The sequence below is a fragment of the Phaseolus vulgaris genome, chromosome 3 (genome assembly GCF_000499845.2).
Source record: "Phaseolus vulgaris cultivar G19833 chromosome 3, P. vulgaris v2.0, whole genome shotgun sequence".
Classification (NCBI taxonomy): Eukaryota; Viridiplantae; Streptophyta; class Magnoliopsida; order Fabales; family Fabaceae; genus Phaseolus; species Phaseolus vulgaris.
Window position 1 is genome coordinate 8348431 of NC_023757.2, and position 27516 is coordinate 8375946.

At 34.1% G+C, this 27516-nt stretch overlaps 3 protein-coding genes and 1 long non-coding RNA gene across 7 annotated transcripts; 2 read left to right on the forward strand and 2 right to left on the reverse strand.

Moving 5' to 3' along the window:
- The first annotated feature begins 4908 nt into the window (after positions 1–4908).
- LOC137806544 (proline-rich receptor-like protein kinase PERK13) lies at positions 4909–10525 on the forward strand. Its single transcript, XM_068606738.1, has 8 exons — positions 4909–6119; positions 6411–6833; positions 6933–7019; positions 7860–7930; positions 8043–8119; positions 8683–8830; positions 9513–9674; positions 9923–10525. Exons 1-8 carry the CDS (start codon positions 5027–5029, stop codon positions 10172–10174), a joined length of 2313 nt encoding a protein of 770 aa, XP_068462839.1. The 5' UTR covers positions 4909–5026; the 3' UTR covers positions 10175–10525.
- Positions 10526–10533: 8 nt separating this feature from the next.
- Positions 10534–13920, reverse strand: LOC137806545 (transcription factor bHLH90). 4 transcript variants are annotated; one of them, XM_068606740.1, is made up of 8 exons: positions 13729–13918; positions 13440–13631; positions 13197–13245; positions 12710–12778; positions 12075–12629; positions 11766–11984; positions 11484–11660; positions 10534–11065 (listed from the first exon to the last, which is right to left on the reverse strand). In XM_068606740.1, exons 1-8 carry the CDS (start codon positions 13824–13826, stop codon positions 10985–10987), a joined length of 1440 nt encoding a protein of 479 aa, XP_068462841.1. In that variant the 5' UTR covers positions 13827–13918; the 3' UTR covers positions 10534–10984. The 4 variants fall into 4 exon arrangements, with proteins under 4 accessions (XP_068462841.1, XP_068462842.1, XP_068462840.1 ...); XM_068606741.1 differs by having other exon boundaries at positions 10610–11065; positions 11484–11597; XM_068606739.1 differs by having other exon boundaries at positions 10610–11065; positions 11484–11663; positions 13729–13917.
- A 5433-nt stretch (positions 13921–19353) lies between these two features.
- LOC137839057 (uncharacterized) lies at positions 19354–20118 on the forward strand. The gene has a single exon (XM_068648185.1). It carries the CDS (start codon positions 19354–19356, stop codon positions 20116–20118), a length of 765 nt encoding a protein of 254 aa, XP_068504286.1.
- Positions 20119–23901: 3783 nt separating this feature from the next.
- LOC137806546 (uncharacterized) lies at positions 23902–25916 on the reverse strand. The gene is made up of 2 exons (XR_011080360.1): positions 25410–25916; positions 23902–24486 (listed from the first exon to the last, which is right to left on the reverse strand). It is a non-coding gene; the product is annotated as an uncharacterized lncRNA (long non-coding RNA).
- Between the last annotated feature and the right edge of the window lie 1600 nt (positions 25917–27516).

Genomic DNA, 27516 nt, shown 5'->3' on the forward strand with positions numbered 1-27516 from the left:
TTTGTGGCTAAGTCTGACCGATACATTTTCCTTGAAGAGTAGTATAAGTTTTTATGTGAGGAAGGTCAAGTTAAAAATCAAACCTAAACTTTGGTTGACACATGTGTGCGAGCATTTGTCGAAGTCGTTTGCGGTTAAGCTCGACCGCTTGTTGTATCTACCTTTGAAAAATATTATATTTTTAAGAAATAAATGGCCTATCCTTTGACAAGGGCGTGGGTTCGGTCGGGTAGTTTGGTTCTGAGCTGATTCTAAGTTGCTTCGAAGCTACTATTGATCGCGGACTCCCGAATCCGATGTAGGGGCAATTAGTTTTTGTTCCAAGTTGTTTGTTGATCGCGGGCTTCTCGGGTCCGAGCGGAGACAACCAAATTTAAAACTCTAGGTTTTTTTTTTATCGAACTACTCAAGTTCGAAATAATGGCAACTAGATTTAAAACTTTGGGTTGGTGTCAACCAAACTGCTCAGATTCGTTATTGTAGTGATCAGATTAAGAAACTCTGCCTTGGTGTTGACCAAATTGCTCAGGCTTATTATTGTAGTGACCAGGTTTAAAATCTCTGGTTTAGTGTCGACCGAACTGCTCAGGTTCATTATTGTAGTGACCAGATTAAGAAACTCTAGTTTGTTGCCCACCGAACTGCTCATGTTCGTTATTGTAGTGATCAGATTAAGAAACTTTGGCTTGGTGCCAATCGAACTGCTCAGGTTTGTTATTGTAGTGACCAGATTTAAAAGCTCTGGTTTAGTGTTGATCAAAATGCTCAGGTTCGTTATTGTAGTGACCAGATTTAAAAGCTCTGGTTTGGTGTTGACCGAACTACTCAAGTTCGTTATTGTAGTGACCAGATTAAGAAACTCTGGTTTGTTAAGTTATCTGCCAAAATTTGGAAAACAAACAACTTTTATTAGGAGAAAGACAACCTAATTAAAAACCCTTGAGAAAAATTCCAAAAAACTCAAGAGAAAAGAGTGTCGAACTGCTATTACAAGAGTATATATAGATGGAAAACATTAAACAATTAACTGAAGTAAATTTTCGATTTGAAGCATTCCAAGTCCGTGGGATGATTTCACTGTCTATGGTAGGGAGGGTGGAGGCGGTGGTAATCGCGGTGTATCTCTTCGTCTGTCATCCTTTTGGGCCACATAGGGCACGTACCTATTATCTAACTGCTTGACAGTTGTCTCGGTCAATCTCGGTTGAGCTTCTCGAATCCGCTCCTTGTATCTCCCTTCGTTTTGCTACTCATTCGACTTCTTTTGTCGGATGGCCTCTTCGGTTATTGTGTGAATTGAGACTCGTTTCTTGACTTCCGTCATTGACATCGGTCTCTCTCTGAGTAGGGAGTCGCTGAAAGGATTCGCCCGCAAACCTTTTACGAACGCGTCCACCACCATATCGTCCTAAGGGTTCTGGAAGCATACTGATACTTTGTAAAAACGGTTTAGCTACTTCTTCAGCGACTCACCCTCCTTCTGCTTGATGTAAAAAAGGTTGGAAATCCTCGGTGGTCTAACGATGTTGGCCGTGAATTGCTCCTCGAACAGATGGGAAAACTCCTAGAATGAGTTTATCGCTCCGTCCAGGACTCTACTAAACCATCTCAAGGCCATTCCAGTAAAAGTTGCTAGCAACATTTTGCACCTAATCGCGTTCGAGCCCCTTGAAATCAGCATCTGGGCTTGGAAAACCTCGAGGTGGGTTTCCGGATCTTCAATCCCCGAGAAGGGGGCATTTTGGGCATTACAGTGGGCTGCGGGATGGGCTCATCCATGATGGCCTAGCTGAATGGTCAGGGATCCGCCCTTCTCCTTCTTCCGGCTGAACCGTCAGACACCTGTCTTGGTTGTTCTTGAAATGTCCTCCTTAGATCTTCATTGACTTTTTGTAAGTCTTCGTTCCTTCTGGGGGCTTCCTCCATCATTTGCCTCAAGGTCTCGGCGTTATCCCTTAGCCTCTACTGCTCAGTCAGGAATTCGTCCCTTAGCCTTTGATGCTCAGTCAGAGATTCCGCACAGAGGTGTTCTTGCTCTTCTAGGAACTTTTGAGCTTGCCTTCTTGACTCTTCATTTTTGCGCTGCAAAATTTGCATGGCTTCTACTACTTGTTGTAAAGTGACCGCTTCTCCGCCCTCTGGCATCGGTGTTTGTCTGGTCCTCGTGATCTTGGTTTTTGGTTCTTGCTCTGTAATGAAGTTGGTTGTGGGAACAGTTTTACCCAACCCCACGGTGGGGCCAAATGTTTTCGTCGGCTCGAAGTCGGTCGGAGTACGAATGAGCTCTTCTCGATTTCCCTTCTGCTACTCGGTCGACAAACTGGATGAGGCGTTAGTAATTGTCTCCGGGCTGTAGCAAGCCGATCTTCTAGGGACGAGGGGGCTCCATCTGTGATTACACTCCGAGGGTCAAGTCAGTGAGAACACAAAATATAGTGTATATAGTGAAATATACTGCAAAAATGCAAGTTGAGTTACTCCCTATGAGTAGTTGTATATTTATAAGCCTTCATGGGATTGGATCTTTTACTCTGGTTCTTCCAAGCGTTAATGTGTCATATTACGGTAACTTTCCATAAAATTTGAATATCATGTATATAAATCGGAGCATGTAAACAACATAATCAGGGATATTGAAGGTAATATTTATTACGTTATCGGGGACATGGTATCAATATTTATTACGTTATCGGGGACATGTGTGAGCAGGAAAAAACGTTAAGCTTTCCTTAAGCGGTTCGTTTATTGCTAGTGTCATGTGGTACTGGGCTGAGGCCCAAATGGCTGTGCTTTTAGGTCTGTGAGGTCAGTTTATGGCCCATGTCAGCAGCTCGTGTTGTTGCTCTTCCCGTATGGGCCTTCAGTGAGCTCGGCAAAATGCCTACTAGATACAGGACAGTACACAACCCCCAGCCTTGAGTGGAGTCAACGAGGCACAAAGGCTTAAGCGCTTTCTTGCTTTTCTGAGCGAAGTTCCTTGGCGACACACGTCGGTGCACGTCGGCACACGTTGACACTTGTTTCCGAGTGAACTTCCTTGGCAACATACGTCGGCACACGTCGATACACATCGACACTTGTTTTCGAGCGAACTTCCTTGGTGGCACACATTAGTCAAACACTAACCAAGCTTAGTTTTTTGGGACTCCGCTTCAGGTGTCAGCTCATGGCCAAGCTATGTGAAAGTTACGTTGATTGGACTTGACGTGGATTCCTTCTCCCAATCCCCTTGGCGTGTATTAACAAATTTGAGCTTGACCCACCATGTCATGGGTCATCAAGTCGGTCGACCTAATTGCAAGATTGGCTAAGCAGGTTGGCCTAATTCCTACCAACCTCCCGGGACGCTACAAAAACCTTTTATGATAGTGATGGGGGCACCTGTAATGATTCAAGACAACCAGTGACTGGTTTTAGTGTGTATATTGGGAATTCCCTCATATCTTGGCAATCAAAGAAGTAATGAACAATATTAAAGAGTTCCCACGAAGCTGAATACAGGGCAACGACACTGTTACATGTGAACTTCAATGACTAACTTATCTTCTTCAAGATTTCAAAGTTTCTTTTGAGCAACAATCTCTTTTATTCTCCGAAAATGACTCAACAAGATACATTGCAACAAATCCAGCGTTTCGAACAAAACACATTGAAATAAATTGTCACATTGTTAGGGAATAATTGAAGAAGGGTCTCATACATTTTTGCTTCTCATTTATACCACAGAGCAATTGCCTGGCATTTATATTAAAGCCTTAAGTCCTTAATCTTTCAAGAGTATTTGTTCCAAGTTGGGTCATCAATATTTGTTCCCCAACTTGCGAGGGCTAACAAAGGATACGTATACAAGACTTCTAGAAGGAAGTTAAAATTAATTTTATCTTTTCTAACTCTCAGTTGTTTCTCTTTGTATATATGTCTAGCATGTTTTCTTTTCTTATTCTAACATTTATTGACTCTTTATTTTACATTTTGTCTCTTTAACTAGACCTAAAATGAGTGTACTACTTTTATATATTTAAGACTCTTTGCTTTGATTTAAGTAAGAAAAAGAGAATAGAAGAAATATTATTTCTCATATCATTTGTCTTCCTTTTTCTCTTTTGTTCATCTCAGTTGTTTTTATAATATGACATCATAACCATTTTAAGCATATTCTAACGAGAGTTTGTTGTGCTTATGAGGTCACTATTGGATCATCCATAATATATAGTCTTATGCACGAGTTGACCGTCTCGAGAAGAGGGAGATGTGTTAAAGATTCCACACTGACTTGATAAAAACATTTCATATTGTAAGTGCAAACCTCATCTTAAATTCAATTTTATAAGATTAAGTTACGCTTAAGTTGATTTCTAAAATGAATATACTTGAATTTAGAGCATCATGTAATCGATAGTTCTTATTTGAATTGCTTAGTATTTTATCAACCGCCACATTCCACTCTAAACTTAATGAGCTTTATTAATATTTTTCAGCAATGATAAACATTGAATACAAAATTTGTGTTTATAATGCTGATGGACTGGAGTCAAATAAGAGATATGTGAATGAAGTGATTTAAAATTGCGCGGTAACCCGAGATTGAGGGAGAAGAAAAACACATGGAACCACGGAAACAAGAATCTACGTAAATACGAAACAACACAATCTAATTGTCTCTTTTCCTAAAAAACCATGCAACAGAGAGATAGTAGGGCTCATGATGGATGATTTTCTAATGGCCAACATTTTTCTCTCTCTCTCATCCATCTCAATGCGTTGCATCGAGCTGGCAATTCTTCGCAGAACTTGCGCAGTTCGACGAATCCAGGTTCACCTTTCAATGTTGCACCATAGCACAATCCATGTTCTTGTTTCCTCTTCGTATTCTCAAAACCTAAGTTTGGTTTTCCAGAACCTGTTTCGATTTCGTTCACTTCACCTCCGTTTTCCTGAGAAGAAGGGAAGAGAAGGGGTTTCAATTTTCTTGCCATTCTGAAAATACACACACATATTGTATATAGATAGATAGATAGATATTAAGATGAGTACAAAACAAACCAAAATGGACGATGCTTCTTCTTCTCCCTCACCTAAGCAAGATAAAAACAAAAAAAAACATCTTCAAGACAAGGATTCTGCTCCATCACCAAAGTCTTCTGATTCTCCGGATTCAGAGTCTCCAGATTCAGAATCTCCGGATTCAGAGTCTCCAGATTCTCCAGATTCCCCAGATTCAGAATCTCCGGATTCAGATTCCCCGGATTCAGATTCTCCAGAGAGTCCTCCGTCTGACTCACCACCGTCACCGCCCCCTCCTTCAAAACCTCCATCCACCTCGCCATCGCCGTCGCCGACATCTAAAAGTCCATCATCATCACGGCCATCATCTAAAAATTTAAGTCCATCACCGTCATCTAAATATTCAAGTCCATCACCACCATCACCACCATCTAAAGATTCAAGTGCACCACCGCCACTTCCACTGTTACAATCGCCTCCACCACCCTCGCCATTGCCATCTTCACTACCATCACCTTCGCCCGCACCTTCCCCGCCCCCACCTTCCCCGCCCCCACCTTCCCCGCCCCTACCTTCCCCGCCCCTACCTTCCCCGCCACGACCTTCGCCCTCATATTCCCCGCCACCACCTTCATCCCCACGTTCCCCGCCACCCCCTTCGCCACCCCCTTCCCCGCCACCACCTTTTTCGATGCTGTCATATATACTGCCATCGCGAAATGATAATTCCTCCCCATCACCACGTAAAAATTCGCCACCACCATCACCACAGTTCCATGCTCCACCTCCCCTTGATAACCCTTCTACGAATAGTTTGCGTGATGCAGTCTCCAATGACTCAACAACGGGAAGCTCTTGGAACTCACAAGCAACAGGATCAAGCCCCCAGGTCAAGCGTGGCGTTATTTCCCAAGAAAACTCAACGGTTTCTCCTCCCGCGCCCGGTGATAATTCAGAAAAACATGCTGCCTATGCAGTCGCCGGACTTTTAGCTTTTGCCTTCGTTGCTGTAGCAGTAGCTGTAGCCTTTGCTTTGGTGTTTAAGAGGAAGAAACCAAGAGATGATGCTAATGGTGCACCCTACATGCCACCCCTTGATATTCAAGTCAAATCAGGTAAAATATTTGTAGTCGGGATAAAAATGATTCAATTTAACAGGTGTTGTTGCTGCCGTTCTTTGTAAGAGTTGTCATGTTTTATCTTAACTAATGTTGAATCTGATTAATGAAGATAAAATGCAGATTTTTTTTCTAATATAACAACACCAATGAGTAGGGAAAGATGGTTTTGAGAGAGAGAGAGATTCCACTTGCATGTCCTTTACTAAGACTTTGCATACCAATCAGCATTCCTCTTTACTTATTCATGGCGTTCCTACATTTGATGCTGATTGTTTTGGCCATCAGGTGCTAATGGGCATTACTATGAACAGCAGCCTTCCCTTGTAAACACCATTGGAAATGGGAATGCGAACGTGAAGCATTTTGGATCTCCTTTAAACTCACCCCAGCTCAAAAGTGCTCCGATAATTTTTACCTATGAAATGGTTATGGAAATAACAAACTCATTTTCTAGTCAAAATGTTATAGGAGAAGGAGGATTTGGGTGTGTTTACAAAGGTTTGCTGCCAGATGGAACAGGAGTTGCAGTAAAACAGCTTAGGGCTGGCGGTGGGCAGGGAGAAAGGGAATTCAAGGCTGAAGTGGAGATCATTAGCCGAGTACATCATCGATATTTGGTGTCATTAGTTGGTTATTGCGTATCCGAACAGCAAAGAATCCTTATCTATGAGTATGTTCCTAATGGAACACTCCATCATCACTTGCATGGTAACGTGAGTTTCCCTAGATTTTTCATTGAAAAATATAATGATGGAGTTCATGTTTTCTCTGTGTTTCATTTGGTTCTCATTATGTGTATTATTAAAGGAAGGGGAATGCCAGTGTTGGATTGGTTCAAAAGGCTAAAGATTGCAATAGGCGCTGCAAAGGGCCTGGCATATCTTCATGAGGACTGTAAGTATATCTGCACTTATCTTCATGTTATAAGTACTTATGTATAGAGAAGTTTATGTAAATAGGAACTATATATTCTTCCAGCTTTGTTTAATTTGAGGGGGACCCTAATGGTTTAAGTGGGCTCAGCTAAACTGATTAAATGAAGTGTGTAGGTTTTCAAGTGATGTGTAGAAAGAAGTGTGAGCAATGGCATGATACACAGTTGAATATATCTGATATCATTGTCATCTGAGTCATAATTTTCTGTTATCTGAAGACATTTCTAGCAACCCCTTTTTCATGTCATTCTCGGCTACCAATTTATTATTGTTCTTAATTATGTTGTTATCCTCTCATCCCTAAACCTTGCCTGTGATGTATAATGAAAGTTACCAGAAGATAAGGGATGCACGATGTAGAAATTTTATCTGAAGCAGAGAACTGTCCTAAATTACAAGTTACCATACAAAAGTACTTTAAAATCATGCTAACGTTATCAAGATCATTTCATGCTTCAAAAAAATCTGTCTTACTACTGAGTAACTATATCTATTTATGCTTTATTATTTTAAGGAGACTATAATATTGACTATGCTTTGCCTTTTTTAACATAATCTCCAAGCACCAATGTGGTGAAAAATAGAAGCAGAGCTAAATTTTAGGTGGGAAGTTTACAACTATACAAATTCTAACAGATACAAAGTAGAACTTTAGAAGAGGAAGCATATTTAACCTTTTTGTGTGCATAACAAGGGAATTAACTGCCTTCAATCCACTAATGGGCCTCTTTTATTTCATACTTTGTCAATATCAATTTTTCATTTCTATGAATAACTAAAGTATTTTATCTATCTCTAGGCAGCCAAAAGATAATTCACCGAGATATTAAGTCAGCAAACATACTCTTGGATGATGCTTTTGAGGCAAAGGTATGCATACATTTTGTTGGCTTGAGCTATTATGAAATTAACTTGTTAATCGTGACACATTAATTCTCTCTAAGTGCAAAGTTGGGACGCTAATTCCCTTGTTCTGATATAGGTTGCAGACTTTGGGCTTGCTAGGCTATCTGATGCTGCCAATACCCATGTATCAACTAGGGTTATGGGGACCTTTGGGTGTGTTTCCTATTCCTTAACATAAACAAATGATACTAATGTATGTATATAATCATGGGGGATTGAGATGAGACTTGCCGTCAAATGAAATACATTTCTATTATGAAGAGACAAAATTTGCTTGAAAAATACCTTGCCCTAAATATTTCATCAAAATTTGGGTTTTGGTCCTTCACCTCGTGGAAAAAATCCTCCTCAGTTGATTTTGTTGGTTAGTGATTACAACTTCACCATTCATTGGTGTTACTCTAGAGAAAAGGTTGATTTCTAGTTAAATGCAACTGATTTGGAAAGTTTTGAAAACATTTTATTCACAACCGGTTGAATTTAGTGAAAGGGATTAGTACCAACCAAGATTTGAATATCCATGGAATAGATGCTTATATTTAGTGTCCAAATGTACTTTGTTTATTTGTATCCGAAGAGTGATACTTGTAAGAAAAATAAAATAAAATAAAAACATGGTTTTGAAATTTGAAGGTTTTGTTCTACTAGGAAATGCCTTATCTGGAATCCACCCAATTCAATGATAACACCAACTCGTTTCTGGCTTGAATTTGCAGGTACATGGCTCCAGAATATGCAACAAGTGGAAAATTAACGGACAGATCAGATGTTTACTCATTTGGGGTTGTCCTTCTTGAGCTTGTTACGGGAAGGAAACCCGTTGATCAAACTCAGCCAATTGGAGATGAGAGTTTGGTTGAGTGGGTAAGAAGATACCTTCTACTTATTTTTTAAATGTAATCTTGCACTTTTTTTTTCATAAAATGTTTATATATAGATCCCACTCTCTTCCCTATCTCTGGTTTCTCTTGTACAGTGAGTGTAAAACCTGAAACTGAGTTGAAGAGTGGTTGTATTCAAAAAAGGGAAACTGATGTCAATAATACTGGCAGCCATGGATGTAGATTAGAGTGCATTGCTCTAACTGAACCATGTGAAACTTCTGGTGTTGTTTCTCTCTCGTTTCTGTTTTTGTGTGTTCTTGCTGAGAGAGTGTTATCTCAAATTCCGGAAGATTAAAGTTTTGTATAGAATTTCTGTTTCTGGAGTTACAAAAAAGCATTTTATTCTTTTTATTATGAAAAAACGTACTTTTATTAATTTCTTGAAAAAAAAACTTAGAAAAAAACAATATTTCCACAAAATTAATTGTTCTAAAACATATATGAGCCAATACAAATAGGTGTAATCCCTATAGAGCATGAAACACTCATTTCTCTTGTTCCTTCCCTTACTTATGAAGAGTACTAGAGACCGTATTATAAAAAAGCAGTCATATGTTTAGGAATGAATTTACTAATTATAACAGTCCACACTATGTGATTTGTCACAATTTACTGATGACTCTGGTTATTCTATTTCTTATGAGATTGTCCTCTGTCTACAGGCTCGTCCACTTCTCATTCGTGCAATGGAGACACGTAATTTTAGTGAACTGGTAGATCCAAGACTCGAAAACCAGTTTGTGGAGAGTGAAATGTCCAGAATGGTTGAGGCAGCTGCAGCTTGTGTTCGCCACTCAGCTCCTAAACGGCCTCGTATGGTTCAGGTGATAACAATACGAAACAGCTATGTTGTGCCTCCCTCTACTGTTTAAGTTTGTGCTTGTTTTCATTTAACATGTCCATCTTTCTAACAATTCTATCTCACCTCGTTTAAGCCATGTACTATTAGATTCTACACCTAAGGTTATGACAGTTGTAATGCATGAAACGTTAATGTGATGTTGAGTTTTTGTTCTTTTGAACATTTGATACATCGACCATATTTACTAATGTTTATCATGGTGGTTGTTAGGTGGTAAGAGCCTTGGATACTGTTGATGAAAGTTCTGATCTATCTAACGGGGTGAAATATGGTCAGAGCACAAATTATGATTCTGGCCAGTATGATAAAGAAATAATGCTATTCAAAAGGTTGGCAAATGGCACCTTTGTTGATTCTGATTTTGATAGTAGAGAATACAGTCTTTCAAGACAGACCTCGAGAGGATCCCAACAAGAATTGATTCGGTATAGTTCTAGTGGCGAGTCAGAACCTAGAACATAGGAACAGTACTGAATGAAAACAGTGATCGAGGGAAAGTACACATAGCAGTCCACTGATGAATAATGAGCATGGACATAATGGAGTTAGAGGCTGCTTTTAACTCAATTAGTTTCCCAATTCTCCTAAGGGACCATGACATTGCATGATCATCATACCACAAGTAGTGAATGTTTCTGGTTTTACATGAATTTGAACTGTGGCCTGTATCCATTCCTGTATAGGAGCTTCACTAAACCCTTTTCTCTCTCTAATTTTTGTTCTATTTTGTTTCCCCCTTTTTTAATATGGGGGGATGTTGGCAGCTTGTAAAAGGATAAGTTTAATAATAACTATCAGTAGATGTTTCTTATTCATGTTGGTTTCTTCCTGCACATTTGTGCTAAGATAGTATTTAAAAACAACTAGTCAAAATTTACAGTATTTGGAAATTGAAAATATTTCTGCAAGCATATGAGCTACCACTATCTTGAAAATATGACTCGTTACTACATACATAATATACCTTTGTGGGATAATCATAGTCAAGAATTTGTAAATTGCTATTGCCGTTGCCAACAAAATTTGGAAATACAATTTATGCTTCCAGTGCAACTTCACGTTATTTATTTACAGACAATAATAACTAAGTCCTTAGTTAACAAGTGAACTTTCAACCTGTGCTCTGAATTAATGGCTTTGCTGATATTTGTCATTCAAGTGCTTTATTTCTCAACCGATAAATAAAATTTCCATGTACCAGGTGTGCAAACTTTGAGAGGGTGCTCTTTCTTTCTTGAACTCATTCATATCCCCACCATTTTGCTGAGCTTGTTACCTACTTTGTCTATCATCACTTGTCTTCTGTATTAAATACTCTTTCAGTTTAGTTGGGTGAATATCCTTATTGGTTGCCTGTAGAACAAAATTTAATCTCATCATTGCATTATAAAGGGTATCCTATGAACTAATGTAGTGAAGGGGAACTATGAGAGACTGCAATTAAGGTGGTGAGATAGAAGGATGAATGCTTTCAGATAATAATAGTTCTATAGTTCTAATCGACCTAATTTTTCAAAATGATGCAGGTTACATTTTTTCCCATGAATTAAATCTTTTCTACTCTTTAGTCCCTCCCATATTTGTCTCATTCCTCTTTGAAATTAAGATAGTAGTTGTAGATCCATGTCTAATTTATAAACCCAAACTGTAATGTGATAAGTGTTTGGAGTGGAACTGGGAGTCCTGAACCAAATTACCAAAAACATTAGCTTATGGGGATCCATATATTAAGCAAAGTAATGGGCTTTTCTATGAATTCTTATATTCTTACCTTAACCGTCAGAATGTTCAGGACTTTAGCATCAAATGTCATTATATTGGCACTAGCCACCTGCAGTCCAATTGAATGTATAGCTTCCATCAACTTTGAGAATCTACCTTGCTTCTGCTCACAGTATAACTTAACTAAGAAATCTTTCTTGCTAATGTGGTGCACTTCTACTTGAACCTTCTAACAGGTTAGCAAATTATATCAAGTCACTGACAGGACGTATAGAAATTTAGTTTTATCTAAGATTAGGAGAAAACAGTAAGTTATGGAAAGTCTTTCTACCTCCATCGGCATCTTTTTAGTGCAGTCAGAAGAACTTTGATTAAGAGTGCTACTTCTGGTTCCTTCTTGTTCATTCACAGCTGCTTTCCTCGGTTGTGGTGTGTTCTTCTCACGGTCCTGTACTTCCAAAGCCCTGACCTCATCTTTGAGTTCTTTCATTTGAGTTTGTAATTCCTTTATATAGTCAACTGCGTCTGCAAGAATTGCAGCTCTGTCCATCTGCCAAAATTTGATGGGTCAGATACTAGTCAAAATTGAGGATGACAACCATTAGAAATATTCCTTTTTAAGTTATGCAGGTTTATCTACCTTGGTTATCTTTGGGACTAGAGACCGCAGAGTAAAAAGCCCATTTTTAATCTTTTTCCTCCTATTCCTCTCTGTGACAAGATTTTTGGCTTGGTACCCTTCCTTCTGAGGCTCCTTGACCAGTTTTGATTTATCTTCTTCCCCATCGCTGCAATGAGAACTCAAACCTCTCTGCTGTTTCCCTGAAGTTTTATTGTACTTGGACATTTTAGTTTTGGGGATGGGAGACATTTTAGCTGATTGTTTAAGATGCTCATCTGGAATCAAACCAACAAATTTTGAATCAAATGATGGTTCTTCAATTGAAGGATTAGACCCACTGGGGGGTCCTTCAATGCTAGGATGGGAGGTGCACTGTTTTGTTGCAGGCTGATGGATACTAGGAGTTAAAGTTGCTGACATGTGTGGTAGCCACCTATGTGAGTACTGTTCCGTTAATGGCAGATGTTCGATGATGTTGAGACAGGTGTAGCTCTGTGCAGATATGGCTTCTTGCTTTAAAGAGACACAGCCATGTGCTGTTATGAGTTCTATGATATTCATATCCATTGGAATCTGACAAAGATGGATACTTTATTAACACAAGAGTTTTCAATCTGAGGTGTTGTCAACAAGTATCAAAATTTATATTCTACCAGCTTTTCAGTGAAGAGCTCAATAAGACCACCAACAATAGGGATCAAAACTTGGGTTCCAATTGAATCCTGTCAAAAACAGTGAGATTTTTAGTTTATGATCTTATTATTTATGGTGAGCAAACCATTAACTGTCTCGGTTAAAATGTCATATATCTGCAAATATCCATGACAAATTGACAACCAATGGCCAATTTATCTGCTAGTATCCTTGACACATTTTATGTAGTTATTTTGAGAAGAAGGTGATTGTTTCGGCATAAAATTTTATCAGGGTTGTGATATATTTTAAGGGAAGAACAAAATTTGCAATAGCCATCATAAAAGATAAGAGATACTACTGTTGTTGTGGCTTTACAAGGACTTCACAAATGTAAAACCGTATCTACTGTCTAATGGGACCAAGTTTCAAGCTATAATGAAAGTGACCAAGTTAAGAAAAAAACATAAGATCATAAACTTTTAACAGGTAGAAAATAATGAATACCTTGGTAAGCCATCTTGATTGTTGTGATATGGCAACCTCTCCATGCACACTGCGGCAGATAATTATGATTAGTGTTTCCTTACCTTGGCCAAAATTTATAAACAGAAAACTGAAATTACCATAGATTCATACTCTTATATACATGTGTAGTGTACATAGTGTGTGTATAATTACAACAGACGCACACAAAAACATAGAGAGATGATCACAAGTTATAACAGTCAGAATGAGTGAGAGAGAGACCCGGAATAGAGAGACAATGCAAAAGGAAGCTGAGCAAGAGCCTCACAAGCCTTTGTTCTAACATGATGCTGAAGATACTTATCCCTGCAAATGGGAGCTAAGTGACATACTTCACCCTTTTCCTCTTTGGACATAACACCAAGGTTCACGCTGCAACTTCCTCTGCAACAGCAACCTATCCACTCAATAAACCTGCACAGGGATCAAAATGCATAAAACATCTGATTCCCACATGGATGAAAAATTGTGAAAAATATAATGAGAGCAAAAATGGCATCTTTAAAAGTACCTGGTTGGATCATCCCCATATTTCCAAACAACTACATAGTCCCAAATATTGGTCTCAACAAGGGGTCTAAGCCACTCTACTACACCCAAACCACTCATTTTCACCTAAGAATGCAACTTTTCTTGAGACTTATGTTTTTGTTACATGGACCATTTCGTGTCACCTTTATAACAATCTTCCAAATTGAAGCACATGGTACCAGACAATTTCTTATCAATTGCAGAGTGGCGTATCATTGTTATCAGTAGCATATCTCTGACAGTGGGAATCTTGTACCTGCCAGTGAACAAGAGCAGAAGCAGTTTTTGACTAACTAACCGTGGCTAGTAATACAATATAACCATTTTCAACAAGTTGCATTGAAAGCAACCCATAACCGAACAATCATTAGATTCCTTTTATTAACATTTACTATTTTACTTTCTTATATCTCTGTGTGTTGGATACATTTTCATGGGGTCTCCATACATTGTAAAATTCAAAATTCAAAAACAAAGAACAATGAAAGAAAGTTAAAATCCAATGCCAATCATAATTACAAATTTTGGGTGTAAGAGCAAATTGATCCAAGTTATTTTTAGGAATTCAGGCACCAAACTACCACCATGCCAGGGAATAAATTTTATCCAACTTAAGCACCAAAAGTGATTATTGCACAATATCTATTAAATAAAGTTATCTATAACTAATAATAAAAGATGATTTTTTTTACCACTTTTTAGTCTACACATACTATATTATGGATCTTATCTTTATTGATACAATACAACTCATTTAAGTGATTTTTATTATTGTTAAAAAATATATCCATCATAAATAATTTATTATTATAAAATTTAATAAAAAATATTTATTTTTATAATTTTTATATAAATTCAATTAATTATTTTTTATTTTAATAACTATCATAATATTTAATTTAATAATTATATTTTTTATTATCATAAAAGAAAAGTTTGATACACATGCATAAGCATATTTATTTTTTTCATTACGATAATAACCAGCTGGATTATGATAATATTGTTTAATCACACTTGAAAAAAAAATAGAAGCTAAAATTATAAATTATAATTGGCATAGTGTGAAAATTATGGCTTATTTAATTTTTGTACAATAATTATTTTTCAATTCTAAAATAAAGGTTTTTTTAGGTTGTTTACAAATAAAGATTTTTTCATCTATTTTAATTGTTTTGGATAAAAAATTTACTTTTTGAATATAATTTAAATTTTCTGAAAGTATTGATATTTATGTTTTTTTAAACTTATGACAGCTTGCAAAATATAAATAGTTATATATATGTTAGGAATTTGTATTCTTTAACTATATAGTCCCTTTATACTAATTAAATATATATAAAAAAAATAGAATATAAATTTTTTATAGGAATGACAAAGCAAACCAGGTCATGTGGACCGGTCCACGGTCCGCTGAGAAAATGCGGGACAGACGGTCTATTCCAATCCGCTGGTTCGCTTAGGTACGTTCTGCATAACCCGCAATCTGTGCGAGTCAAGTGCGGGAGCGAGGCAGGCTGACCCGCATGATTCACATAATTTAAAAATTTATATTTTTTTCTGCACTCCTATATTTTCTTCATGCAGTCTCATATTTTACATTCTAGAATTTTTACTCATATTTTATTACACATGTATTGTGAGAATAATATTTTAAGACCATTTATCAAATGCATCTAAATAAAAAATTTATTTATTTAAAATTTATTTTTTACTTATTTTTTAAAAAAATATTTCTTATGCGGGTTAATTCTTATGCGGAACAGGCTAATGAAATTAGATCAGATATTATATGTTAAGTATTCTTTTAGTTGTGGGTTATATAATTAACTTTAGTTAAGTAGATTGTTTATTATGTAATTTATTAATAATGAAATTATTTTATTTAAATTTTAAGTTGAATAAAAGATAAAATTATATAGTTAAAAATTACATCAAAATAATTATAAAAATTGCATGCATTTATGTAAGTGTATTAGAAATATTATATTATTTAATATCTTTTGATTAAATTATTATTAAATTAAAGCTTTTAAGACAACTAACAAATAAATACTTCTAAGATGAGTGCACTCATGTAACTATTAAATAGAGACTATATTCACTCTTGAACAAATTTGAGATGAAAACATGTTCACTGTAATTTTTATTCTAAGTTTATCTCTTTATTTTTTTATACAGGTAATAATTTAACTTTTTCATTCATTGTATAGAAAAAAAATTATTCAAACTGTTCTTTTTTTAATCACTATTAATCTCACTTTATATACGAACTCAACTTCTTTTTCTTGTAATAGGTTTGAAAATCATACATTAATAATATTCTTAACGTATATTTAAAAATTACATATCGGAAGTCTATATTTCATTAATGGTTTTGAGAATTAAAATTTTCAAGCTTTTCCTTTTGAAATCAATTTTTTGTACCGAAGGCATTGAGATCTACATCTAACACTACTAGTCATTATGGTTACTATTTTGAATATGCAAATTAATGGTTTTTATTTGAAACTATAATCTTAAACATTTTGCATCAATAGGAAAAAATTGAATAGAAGCAACTACTAAGGCAAACATAACACATACTATCTCATTTACCACTTTTTTTTAAGTATTTGTTGATATCTAATTTGGTTATAAATTATTAATTTTTCTACTATTTTAAAAGTTGAATAAGAAAATTTATTTTTCAAATTTAAATTAATATTTTCATATTATTCACAACATTATGATTTCTATGATTGGGTATAAACTTTTGAGTATTTATGGTATCTTTGACCTAGGTTTTTCCAATTATGGCTTTCTTTCATGGAAATCATTGCATGAATGTTTATAATTGAGGGGGAAAAAATCATTCACATATTCAGTGAGAAGAAATTAGGAAGTTGACTAAGTATGTTGCAATTTTAGTTAGGTTGTCATTATAATATGGAGGAGTAAGTCAAAGCTTTTCAATCAAAATGTTGCAATTTAGAATCAATATTACCGATTCGGATAAAAAAAACTATTACTGATTTATGCAGTGAGCGGGGTCAAAGATGAATTTGTGTTCATCCTCCTCAATCTTTTTAAAGGTTGTATAGAAGTTATGTGCCACTCGAACGACTTTACTAATCTATTAATTAAAGTTGTGTCATTTATGTACCACTTCATTTATTATTTTACACTAAAGTTGTGTCATTCATGAACAATTTCAGTTTAGGATATTTTATGGTCATTCACTACATTTGAGGTATTGTTCATTTTGGAGGTCGGTGCTCCGTCATGATTTTGTCCTTAAAAGACGTCTCGGTGGGTTGAGGGAGGAGGGAGTATATAAACTACCCTTGGTCTCGACTCCTGAGCGATGTGGGACTATATTGGCATACGGGAACAAACCCTCAGTCGAGGTCTAAGGGAAGTGGATTCCGCCTAGCTGAGGGGCTAAGGAGCCTCTTCGGCCCCACGGTGGGTGTCATTGTTCCGACCTCAAGTTCGTTGGGTAGCATCGCTAGGGTCAATCACCGCATCCGAGGTATTGTCCGCTTTGGAGGTTGGTGCTCCGTCACGGTTTTGTCCTTAAAAGACGCCTCGATGGGTTGAGAGAGGAGGGAGTATATAAACTGCCCTTGACCTCGACTCTTGAGCGATGTAGGACTATATTGGCATACGGGAACAAAAGACAACTTAATTACACAAATAATATATTTCAAAAAACCTAACCACTTCGTGTCATCAAATCATTCAACCATAAACTCTATAAAAAATCCAAATCTTTATTCTTTTTTTTTTAAAAAAAAAAAGCTCAACCTATTTTTTTTAAAATACATAAACAAATTAACCCAAATTGAAGTTGTGCATGACACAACTTCAGTGTAAATAATACAACTGAAGTCGTGCATGGGTAACACAACTTCAAATGTATTATTTTACAATGAAGTTTTGTCACGTTAGCATGACTTTAAATAAAAGATTAAGCAAAGTCGTGTAGTTGTAATACAATTTCTATACAACCTTAAAAACAATTGTGGACCATGAGCACAACTTCATCTTTGACCTCGCCCAACACAGAAATCCTTTGGCACCTCCACGACTTATTCTTTCAAATTGTTTCCCTCCCACACGACTTGACCAAATCAATAATAACTTATTTTTGCCCAAATCGATATTTTGATTCTAAATTGCACCACTTTGAAAAGTCATAAATCAACCTCTCTAAAAAAAAATGTGCTAAATAGGAAAATAAAAATAAAAGGATGATAGAAAATAAAACAAAAAAAATATTAAATAAGGAAATAAAAGTAAAAATAGTGTCATATGAAGAAAAATCTCTAAAAATTACATCATTGATGGTCAATAGTTTTTGATTCCATGAATTTGTGTTGTGTGTTTAATTCTTGTTATTTTTTAGAAGAAAAAATTTACACTTATATAATTAATCATCTTAAATTAAATTTAAGGTTCTTAGAGTTTTTGTTCATCCATAAAAAATTAAACAAAAGTTAATAATCATTACTATTTCAAGTTAATCCTACTAATCTTAAATGGTATTAGACACAACTTTTAATCATTTCCTTTTGAAATCAATATTTTTGGTTTTCCAAAGGCGTTGAGACCTGCATACAATACCTCTAATCATTTTCAGTATTAGTCAAAGATGCAAATTAGTGATTTTTATTTTAAAGTATAATGTTACACTTTTTACATCAAAAGGAAGAAATCATGTAAAACGCTTGAACAGAAGTGACCATAAAGACAAATGGAACACATTACACACACACTCTTTTTTTTTCACTTTTTCAATACGTTAATCCTTTTAATTAAAAACGTATTATTTTTTAGCAAAGATTATTCTTTTAATTAACAAAGATTTATCAATTTAATTAATAAAAAAGTGACCATAAAAGTAAACAAATATTACACACACACTCTTTTATATTTTCACATTACTTTACAACGTTTACACTTTAACATGGTATAAACTTTTCAGTATTTATTGTATATCCAACCTAGGTTATTCCAATTATGGATCTCTTTCATTTTAAACTAATGCGTAAAACTTTATATTTAAGAAACAAATTTCATTCGAATTCTTTGTGAGTAGCAACAAGACTTTCCTCTTTTGGTTAGGTTGTTATTGTAATGTATAGGTTAATTGCATGGCATAACTTCAGCAAAATGTGAGTAAAGAAGGAAAGTAATTTACAACTGCTCAAATAAAATATTATATTATAATAAAATAATAATTTGTTTAACTGTCAAATGGATAATCATATTGGAATAATAAAGGAATATAATTGGTATTAAGATATCGTTACTCTTACAAAATATTACAATCTATTTGTTATATAAACAAAATAAACGATGAAAAGTTATTACCCAACTACATTTACAATGGCTTCCCTCACATTTGCTCTCAGAAACATCTCCCTAAAACCCATAAACAAATTGCAGTTCTTATTTAAATGCTAAAAATAACCTCTTGTTACATCACTTATATAAATAAATCTCCTTTCCTTTTTCATTTTATAACTTCCATTATTAACTTCATCTCATTTCGCATTCATAAGCTCAAACTAAAGCAAAAAATATGGAAAATAGAACCTCAAGGTTCAAGACATCAATAATGCAGGTTCTATCTGTTCTCCGATTGTCTCATTCATTACCAAAATCCAACGACTTTGTTCCCATTCCGCCAATACTCGATCCATATTCAACCAGTGAAAATCAAATCCATTTCGAGAATGAAGAAAGTTTCGAAGAAGAAGAGTTCAGTTTTGCTCCCTTTGATGACCAAATAGCACTTCCATTTTCGGATGAGATCTTTGAAAATGGAATGATTCGAACAGCATCCACTAATTTCGAACAGTGTATTGTTTCACCCATCGTCCATGACAACAACACGTTCTCTCTTCAACCACCGTTGAGGAGGCTTTTTGTTGTTCAACAACTTGACAAATCTTGCACTCAATCAAAGGAGATGTTGAAAGGATCATGCAGTGACGTTTCGCAGAATCACGTAGTGGTTGAAATCGAGGCTTCGAACAAGAAATGCAAGAAAAGCAAATCCACAGGTTTCTCGAAGACGTGGAGATTACGAGAAAGCTTTAGGCTTCGAAGCAATAGTGATGGCAAAGACACGTTTGTTCACTTCAATCCTTCAAGGGTAATGCCATTGAGGTCCACTAAGACGAACAAAGACAACGCTGTTACAAAGAAAGGAAAAACCAGCAAATGCAAAACAACGTTTTCACCTCACGAGAAGGTTTACATAATGAATAAAAGGAGGAATGAAACTACAAGGCGAAAAACATTCTTACCTTATAGACAAAACTTGATTGGGTTCTTTGTAAACATGAATGGATTTAGTAGGAACATTAACCCTTTTTAATTTCCTGATTCAATATTTTCGTATTAGTCATAGCTTGTGATAAATTTTACTTTTAAGACATGGAATCGATGCATAGAACTTGATGTTTGCATCAAAAGTACTGTTTTGGGATGCTTTTTTTTTTATCTTTAAAACAAAGAAGAGATTTTATTTCCTTAAAGAATGAATAAATTGATTAATTTATTGTTGATATAATTTTTTTTAGTTACATCGTAATTATAAATTAAAAACATCTTTTCTTTTTATTAGAAACAAAAAAAATATTTTAATCCGTTGATTTACTTTGTAAATTTAATTGCATCTCATTTTCCCCTCCCAAATACCTAAGTAAATGAAAATGCAGATTGTTGATGCAATGAGATTTTGTCATTATATTTAATCAGTCATTATACAATCTTAAGAAGTTCATGCTTTTAACAATGACTTAAAGATATTAAGAATTTCATGCTTTCAATAATCATTATGTGCACTAGTACAAAATATGAAAATAATACTCTTTATTAAGTGTGGTTTTGCGCTCAAATGCATTCGTAAAAAACGCAGTGGCATTTTTTAAATTAATTTGATTTACAAATGCAGCTATTTGTATAATCGCATTTGTAAATCAAACGTTTTTATTTACAAGTGCGGTTATACAAATAATCGCATTTGTAAATCCTTTTTTACCCTAAAATTTGAATAGTACAACACCACTTTCATATTTTCTTCTCCACTTTACCTTTCGTTTTCACTGTTCCTGCGCTTGCGTACGTTTGCAGTTCATCTCTTCTTCTGCATCTTCATTAATTTATGACATTGTGAGTTTCTTGAATCGCTTTCTTCCTCTGCATCTTCACTATGTATACAATTTTTTCGTTTTCCTTATATTTGTTTTTTCTCCTTGCATTGTGGTCGAACTGTTCCATTGACATTCTCATCTTCATTGCTGCTTCGTTTCTCTGCCACCGCTTCCGTTGTCGTCGTCGTTGTTGGCGCTCCCCTGCCACTCTTCACCACCAACGTTGGTTCACACACAAGGTTAGTGTTCTGTTTTAAATTTTTAAAATTTTTCTTTAATATTTTGAATTTATTTTTTATGTATTATAATTTGTATATTATTTATAAATAATTTGTACATTGTGGGTTACATTTAAACATATTTATTATTTTTTTTAATTTAAAGCATATACAAGTGCGGCTAAAAGAAATAGCCGCACTTGTAAATGGTATTTATAAATGCGGCTATATAACCGCATTTGTATCTCTTCGATTTACAAGTGTGTGTTGATCAAATGCGGCTATATAACCACATTTATATATTCAAAATAGTCGCACTCGTTGTGTGTTTCTACACCAGTGGGATATGATTATGGGAGATTGCTTTAATCGTTAGTACATTCGTCTTTGTAAGATTGAGAATGAAGATTATATCAACTAGTCTATAATTAATTATATTTTATATAAAGGTTGAAGCATCTTTTCCTGATATTCCAATTTTATTTATTTTATTCTCTATTGATAAATAAATAATTTCAATAATAAAAATAAATTAGTGACGATATAGTATATGTACAATGAAGTTGAAACGTGTTCATACTAACTTTAGTCTTGAAATTTTATTTTACTTATGCAATTATTTAATTTGTTTGTTCATTTTAGAAAGATTTCTTTTTTTTTAAATCTCTAATTATTATTATTATTATTATTATTATTATTATTATTATTATTATTATTATTATTATATACTCATAACTTCATTTTCTTAAAATAGGTTTAAAGGTCTTATGTTTGGAGTTCTCCTTTCTTCCCTTTCATTTTTCATCCTCCTCCATTGTTCATCTTTGCTTTTTGGGATCTTCGTGACAATGATGAGTTAACCTATTTTGTTAGGTTAGATGTAACTAGCTAAAGTCTCACGTAATTAGTATTGTTTATTTTTTATATATGTCTTTCATTTAGTGTTAGTATTTTTGCTTCTTTATTTAATTTTTTTGTGATTTGATAATCCATAAGTTGATATTTCACTAAAAAAAATCAGTATTATCTACGAATTTTAATTCACATATCTGAATTCGTAGGTAAATTCAACATTACCTACCGACTATTACTAACGAATCTTATTACCTAACAACTTTTACCCACTAATCTCTATTACCTACCAACTATTACCCACGAATCTCTATTACCTACGAACTATCACCTACAGATTTCTATTACCTACCAACTATTATCATAATGATCATATACATATAATATTAAAAATATTATAATAATATAAATAATTATAAAATCATAATTAATATTCATAAATAATAATAATAAATAATATTAATTATATTTAATTATATTAATAATATTAATAATATTTAATTATATTAATATTGATAATCATACTAATAAGTATATATAATAATCATAACATGACAACAAAATTTGATTGGTATAATGGTTAAAGCTTCTTTGAACATTTCTCAAGGGACTTGACTTCGAGTCTCACCTAACTTGTCTCCAGTTCGAGGAAGACGTAGAAACTTAAATTAAGTATTAGTCATCACCAACTTTAATAAATCATGGGGTTGATTACCATAGGTTACCCTAATAAGATCATATTTGAGTTCTTATTATAACTCAAAACTTCATAAAGTTCTCACAAAAAGAAAATTAATTAATTTTCTTTTAGAATTCGTACCTCTTTGCGAACTTGTTACAAAATGTTCATATTTTTAAGCTTATAGGGCAACAAAGGGTCGACAATTGTTGTACATGTAACAATTTTCTTCTTAATAACAACTAGCGAACATTCATCACTCGTAATTGTTTCACCCTTCATCTTTTTTTAAGGTTTTTGGAAGTCAGCACCAACCTTAGAAAAAAGCTTCTTGTAATCAAAATCTTTACCCACAAAGAAAATTTAGTAAATACTGATAAAATAGACAATATTCAAAGGTATTAACGAGATATAGGAGCCTTACCAAAGAATAGGATCCTCGACGAGAGGCACCCTAAGGATACTTTTATTGCTTATTGGTTGATGAAGATTTTTTATTGTTTCAATCTATTTTATCCTCAATTGAAAAGAGGCACTCGACTCTTGACTTGAATTTATCATGTCTTTACCACTATAAGAGAAACTAAGGAGTATGGTTATGATAAAAGAAAAGTTATTTCTAAGAGTCTTGTGACATGCATCTCAGTTTGAAAAAATATTTTTGAAATTCTTGAAAGAGGATGTATAGAGAACCATGTTGAGTATCATTCAGAGATACCCAACCAACATCGCCATCTAGATGTACAATTTTTATTTTTAAATGGTTATTTGTAGGAGGGGACATTTATAAAGTAACCAGGAAGATTTAAGGTTAAGGGACAAAAACACGAAGTATATAAGCTAAAGAATATGGTTTTGAAAAGGCCCCTAAGACTTGGTATGGTAGAATTTATTCAAAAAAAATTGGATTTGTTAAAAGTCCAAGTGAAGCTATATTATATGTAAAAATGGTTGGCACTAATTTAATTATAGTTTCTATCTATTCTGTTGATAAACACTTGTGACAGTAAAAAGATAATAATGGATTTCAAAATTGAAAATGCTCAAAGTATTTGAGATGACAAATCTTGGTTTTTGATTTTTTCTTGGGAATTAAGGTAAGATAAAGATGGAGTTTTTTAATGTCAAAAAAATGCGCAAAAGAAATCATGTAAAATTTTTACATGGAGAATTACAAAATAAGAAGTAGTTCAACCCTCATATATAGAAGAAAAAATTCAACAAGGTGGAGTCAATAAGAAATTCAACAAAGATGGTGGAGTCAATAAGACAAGTGAATATCAATTGATTATCTAATGCATCTTATTACCACAAAACCTAATATCATATTTGCACTAAGTACTCTTTCAAGACTCATACATTGCACTAATGAAGTTTTTTTTTTTTTCAACAAAAAATAAAATAAAATAAAGGAGGTATTTCAGGGGCACCTCAACCCGTATACATAAACCATGAAACCCGACACTACCTCCGATTCCAGTTCAAAAATATTAAAAACCAGTCCCAACAATTACAAAGAAATCTCAAAATCCTCCTACAGACAAAAAAAAAACTACATCTGCATAGTCTATTTTATGGTACCTAGTAAAACCAAGTAGGGGATTGTGGCCTTATAGAGACACATGCATATTCCAAGTTGTTCCAGCAAAGATGTATAAAGCTATATGTAAAGGCATAGAAATTGCCACTTGTCAATTCTGCCAACCACCTCATTCATACACCTTCTCACCTCCACCGAATGTTTTACCACTTCTGCATAACGACTCTCCGCATTGTGTTTTTGGACTTAGAAAACCAGGTGGTATGAGTGAAATTCATACTGTTTTCGTAAGCCTGAGATTCTGCACTAATGAAGTTCTTTCTCAAGTTACCAAACTAATTATAGTTACATTAAAGGCTCTTTGGATTGGTGATAAAAAAACACTCTTTGGATTAGAAATATTATAATTAATTTATGGAACAAGAAGATAGTACACAAATTTGTAGAAGTTAGATTTGAATTATTGATACAAAAGGTTAAAGTTTGTAATTTCAAAGTAAAGAGAAGTGTTGAAGATAAGACTATTGGAAGTAATTTACAAACATAATAAATTAGATTTTTATATTCCTTTATTTTAAATTAAATTTTCTTTTTATCAACAAAGATTTATAGCAGAACTCTAGAAATGTTATAAATGAAACATTGTAATAAATGAATTGACCATGCATATAAAACTGGATGTTATCCACTTTTAAGTTAAATGGAGATGATGCCAAACAGTTAAAGACTTAACAAGATAACCCTTAAAATATCAATTAAACAAAAGATGAATAAAAAGGAGCCCAAAGTAATTTAGGTAGACTAAAAACACTAACCAAATACTTTTAATTTTATAATAAATTGCTATTTTTAACAGACAAAAGGTTAAAGGGAAGAAAGGTTTTCATATTTCAAGAAGAGGGCATGTCACAAGGTAGAGGAATTAAACCTACAGTCTTTTGTCTGCTAAGCTAACTTTTATTGCTATTGATTTTACTTTTAATCTACCTCAAAGAAAAAAAATACAGTGTTAATAGATACGCATTTCCCATAGATTTCAGGTGAGATCATATAAAAAATGATATAATATTAAGAAAAGTAGAAAGCATGATTAACATTTACAGTACAACATAAACTGCTGAAAATGTAATACAGAACAGCACAGAAGATCAAATAGAAAGAGACACAGAATGATTGTGAGAAGAAGATTGGTAAGTATACATAAGGTGGAGTTCCATCATGCACCTGCTCTAAGGTCTTCTCCATGGCCAGGTCTCATTTCAAATTCTTTCATGTTATCATTAACATGCCGCTGTGGTGCAGTGCCTGCTCCATGACCATGACCATGACCATGACCTTGCCCTTTGGTCCTTATAATTGGTGGTGGCATTCTTTTGTCAACCCCAAATTCAATGTCCCCTTCATCTCTTGGACGCAAATCATGGATCTGTGGCCTCTGCTGCTTAGGGGGTCTCTGGCTGCTACTGTGGCTGTTGTAGCGCTTGTTGCAAAGGCGCCCAAGGAAGCAAGCAACCACAGAAATCACTAGTATTATGCCAAGGACAATGAAAACTGCCCCAAAAGACCCCTTTGAGTGGTGAGATGAAGGTGGCTGATTTGTTGGATAAACTTGGACTGGTTGTTGTGGCTGACCTTGAAGAGACATCTTTGGAGAACAGAAATTGGAATTGAGATATTGGGAGTAAAAGGGGTTTGGATATTAAGTGTGATGCCCCTTGTTCTTTGTTCTTTGAGTGTAGGCCAAGATTGATAGGGTTAACTCATCAAGTTAAGCAATTTTTGGATTACCTGTGAGAAGAGGTTATCTGTGCAATGTGGTTCACATAATTAATTAGGGTTTCAATTTTAGAATCTTAAACGGGGAAAGATGAGAACATGAAAGCATTCTTTAATAAAGAGACAACTAAAGACATTCCTTGTGTTGTGTTCTTTAGGTATTGGCTCTTTTATTTGCTTTGTGCCAAAAATAAAATAAATAAATATAATGCTTTGTAAGAAGAGAAAGTCATAAGAGCTTGATGCTCTTAGAGAATCACCCTTCATCCAAGTATACCTTTGTAGATTGGGGTGTTCATATTTAATCAATCCAATTATTGTTGTAGCTTGTTTCTGAACCATGCATATAACCTTAGAGTGCAAGCATCTTTTGATTTGTTGATTGCTTGTTGGGTATGGTTTTTGCATGGATCAAGGGCCAAGCAAGATACTTGTTAAAAGGAAAGAAGAGGACTTTTTTTACTTCATTCCCTTTTCATGAATAATACAATTTTCAATTTATTCTGTAGTATAGTATGATCATGAGTTCATCTTAAAAACACTTTTTCCTCACAAATAAATGTCACATACTATATTTGTAATGCATCATATTGTCATATAATGTTTATAATAAGTATAGTGTTAATAAGTCAACACTAATTTATTATTAATTCTTAAATTTATTTTTAATTAAAATAGTTTAGTATTGACTATAATGTGTTTTTATTTTAAAATTTGTTTAATATTCACTAAGCTGACATTAAATTAATTTATTTTTAATATTAGTTTAATTTGTGTAAATGATGCTGATAATAGTAAAATTTAAAAAAAAAGTTTCTTGTACAACACTTTCATGGACATCTTCAACAAAAATAAAATATAAAAAAAATAAGTTGAGTGTGAGGACAAAATTGTTTTATGGTAGATGAAGGAGATGAGTGTGTGAATGTGGAAATGAAAGAGATGAATATAAATAAAGAATAAGAGTGTGGGTAAAAGATATGAATAAGATTTATATAAAATAAAAATAAGAATGTTTTGGTTGTTAAATCAAACTCATACGGATTACAACCATTTTTGTTATCTTTAAATTTGAGTGCTTGAAGATTTAATTCTTTACGCAATTTCGTATAGAAGAACTGGTTAAACTTTGGTTTCCCATAAGCCAAATTCCACCTTAGCTTTTTCAAAAAAATTAAATGAAAAAAAGTACTGGGATTGTTTCACCTTAAGAATTCAGTTTTCATTAAGAATTTAGCTTTCTGAAAGTCAAATTCTCAAAGAAAATAGTAAATAAAGTCTAGTTTGAGAATTAAAATGAGAATGAGGAAAAAAAATTTAAATTGATTTATTTTAGAAGAATAAAGCAGTTTGAAAAACATGCATTGTAGGAGCATTATTAGATGATGAAATTTCTACAATCCACGTTTTCTTAAAAATAATTTAAAATAAAACCTTATTAAGTATAGAAGAAATTAAAGTTGTGGAGAGGTGTGAAAGTGAAATCACCATGGTTTAAACGTGGGCATGTGTGTTGAAATATCACTGAGTCACAAAGAAAAAACAATCTTATCTA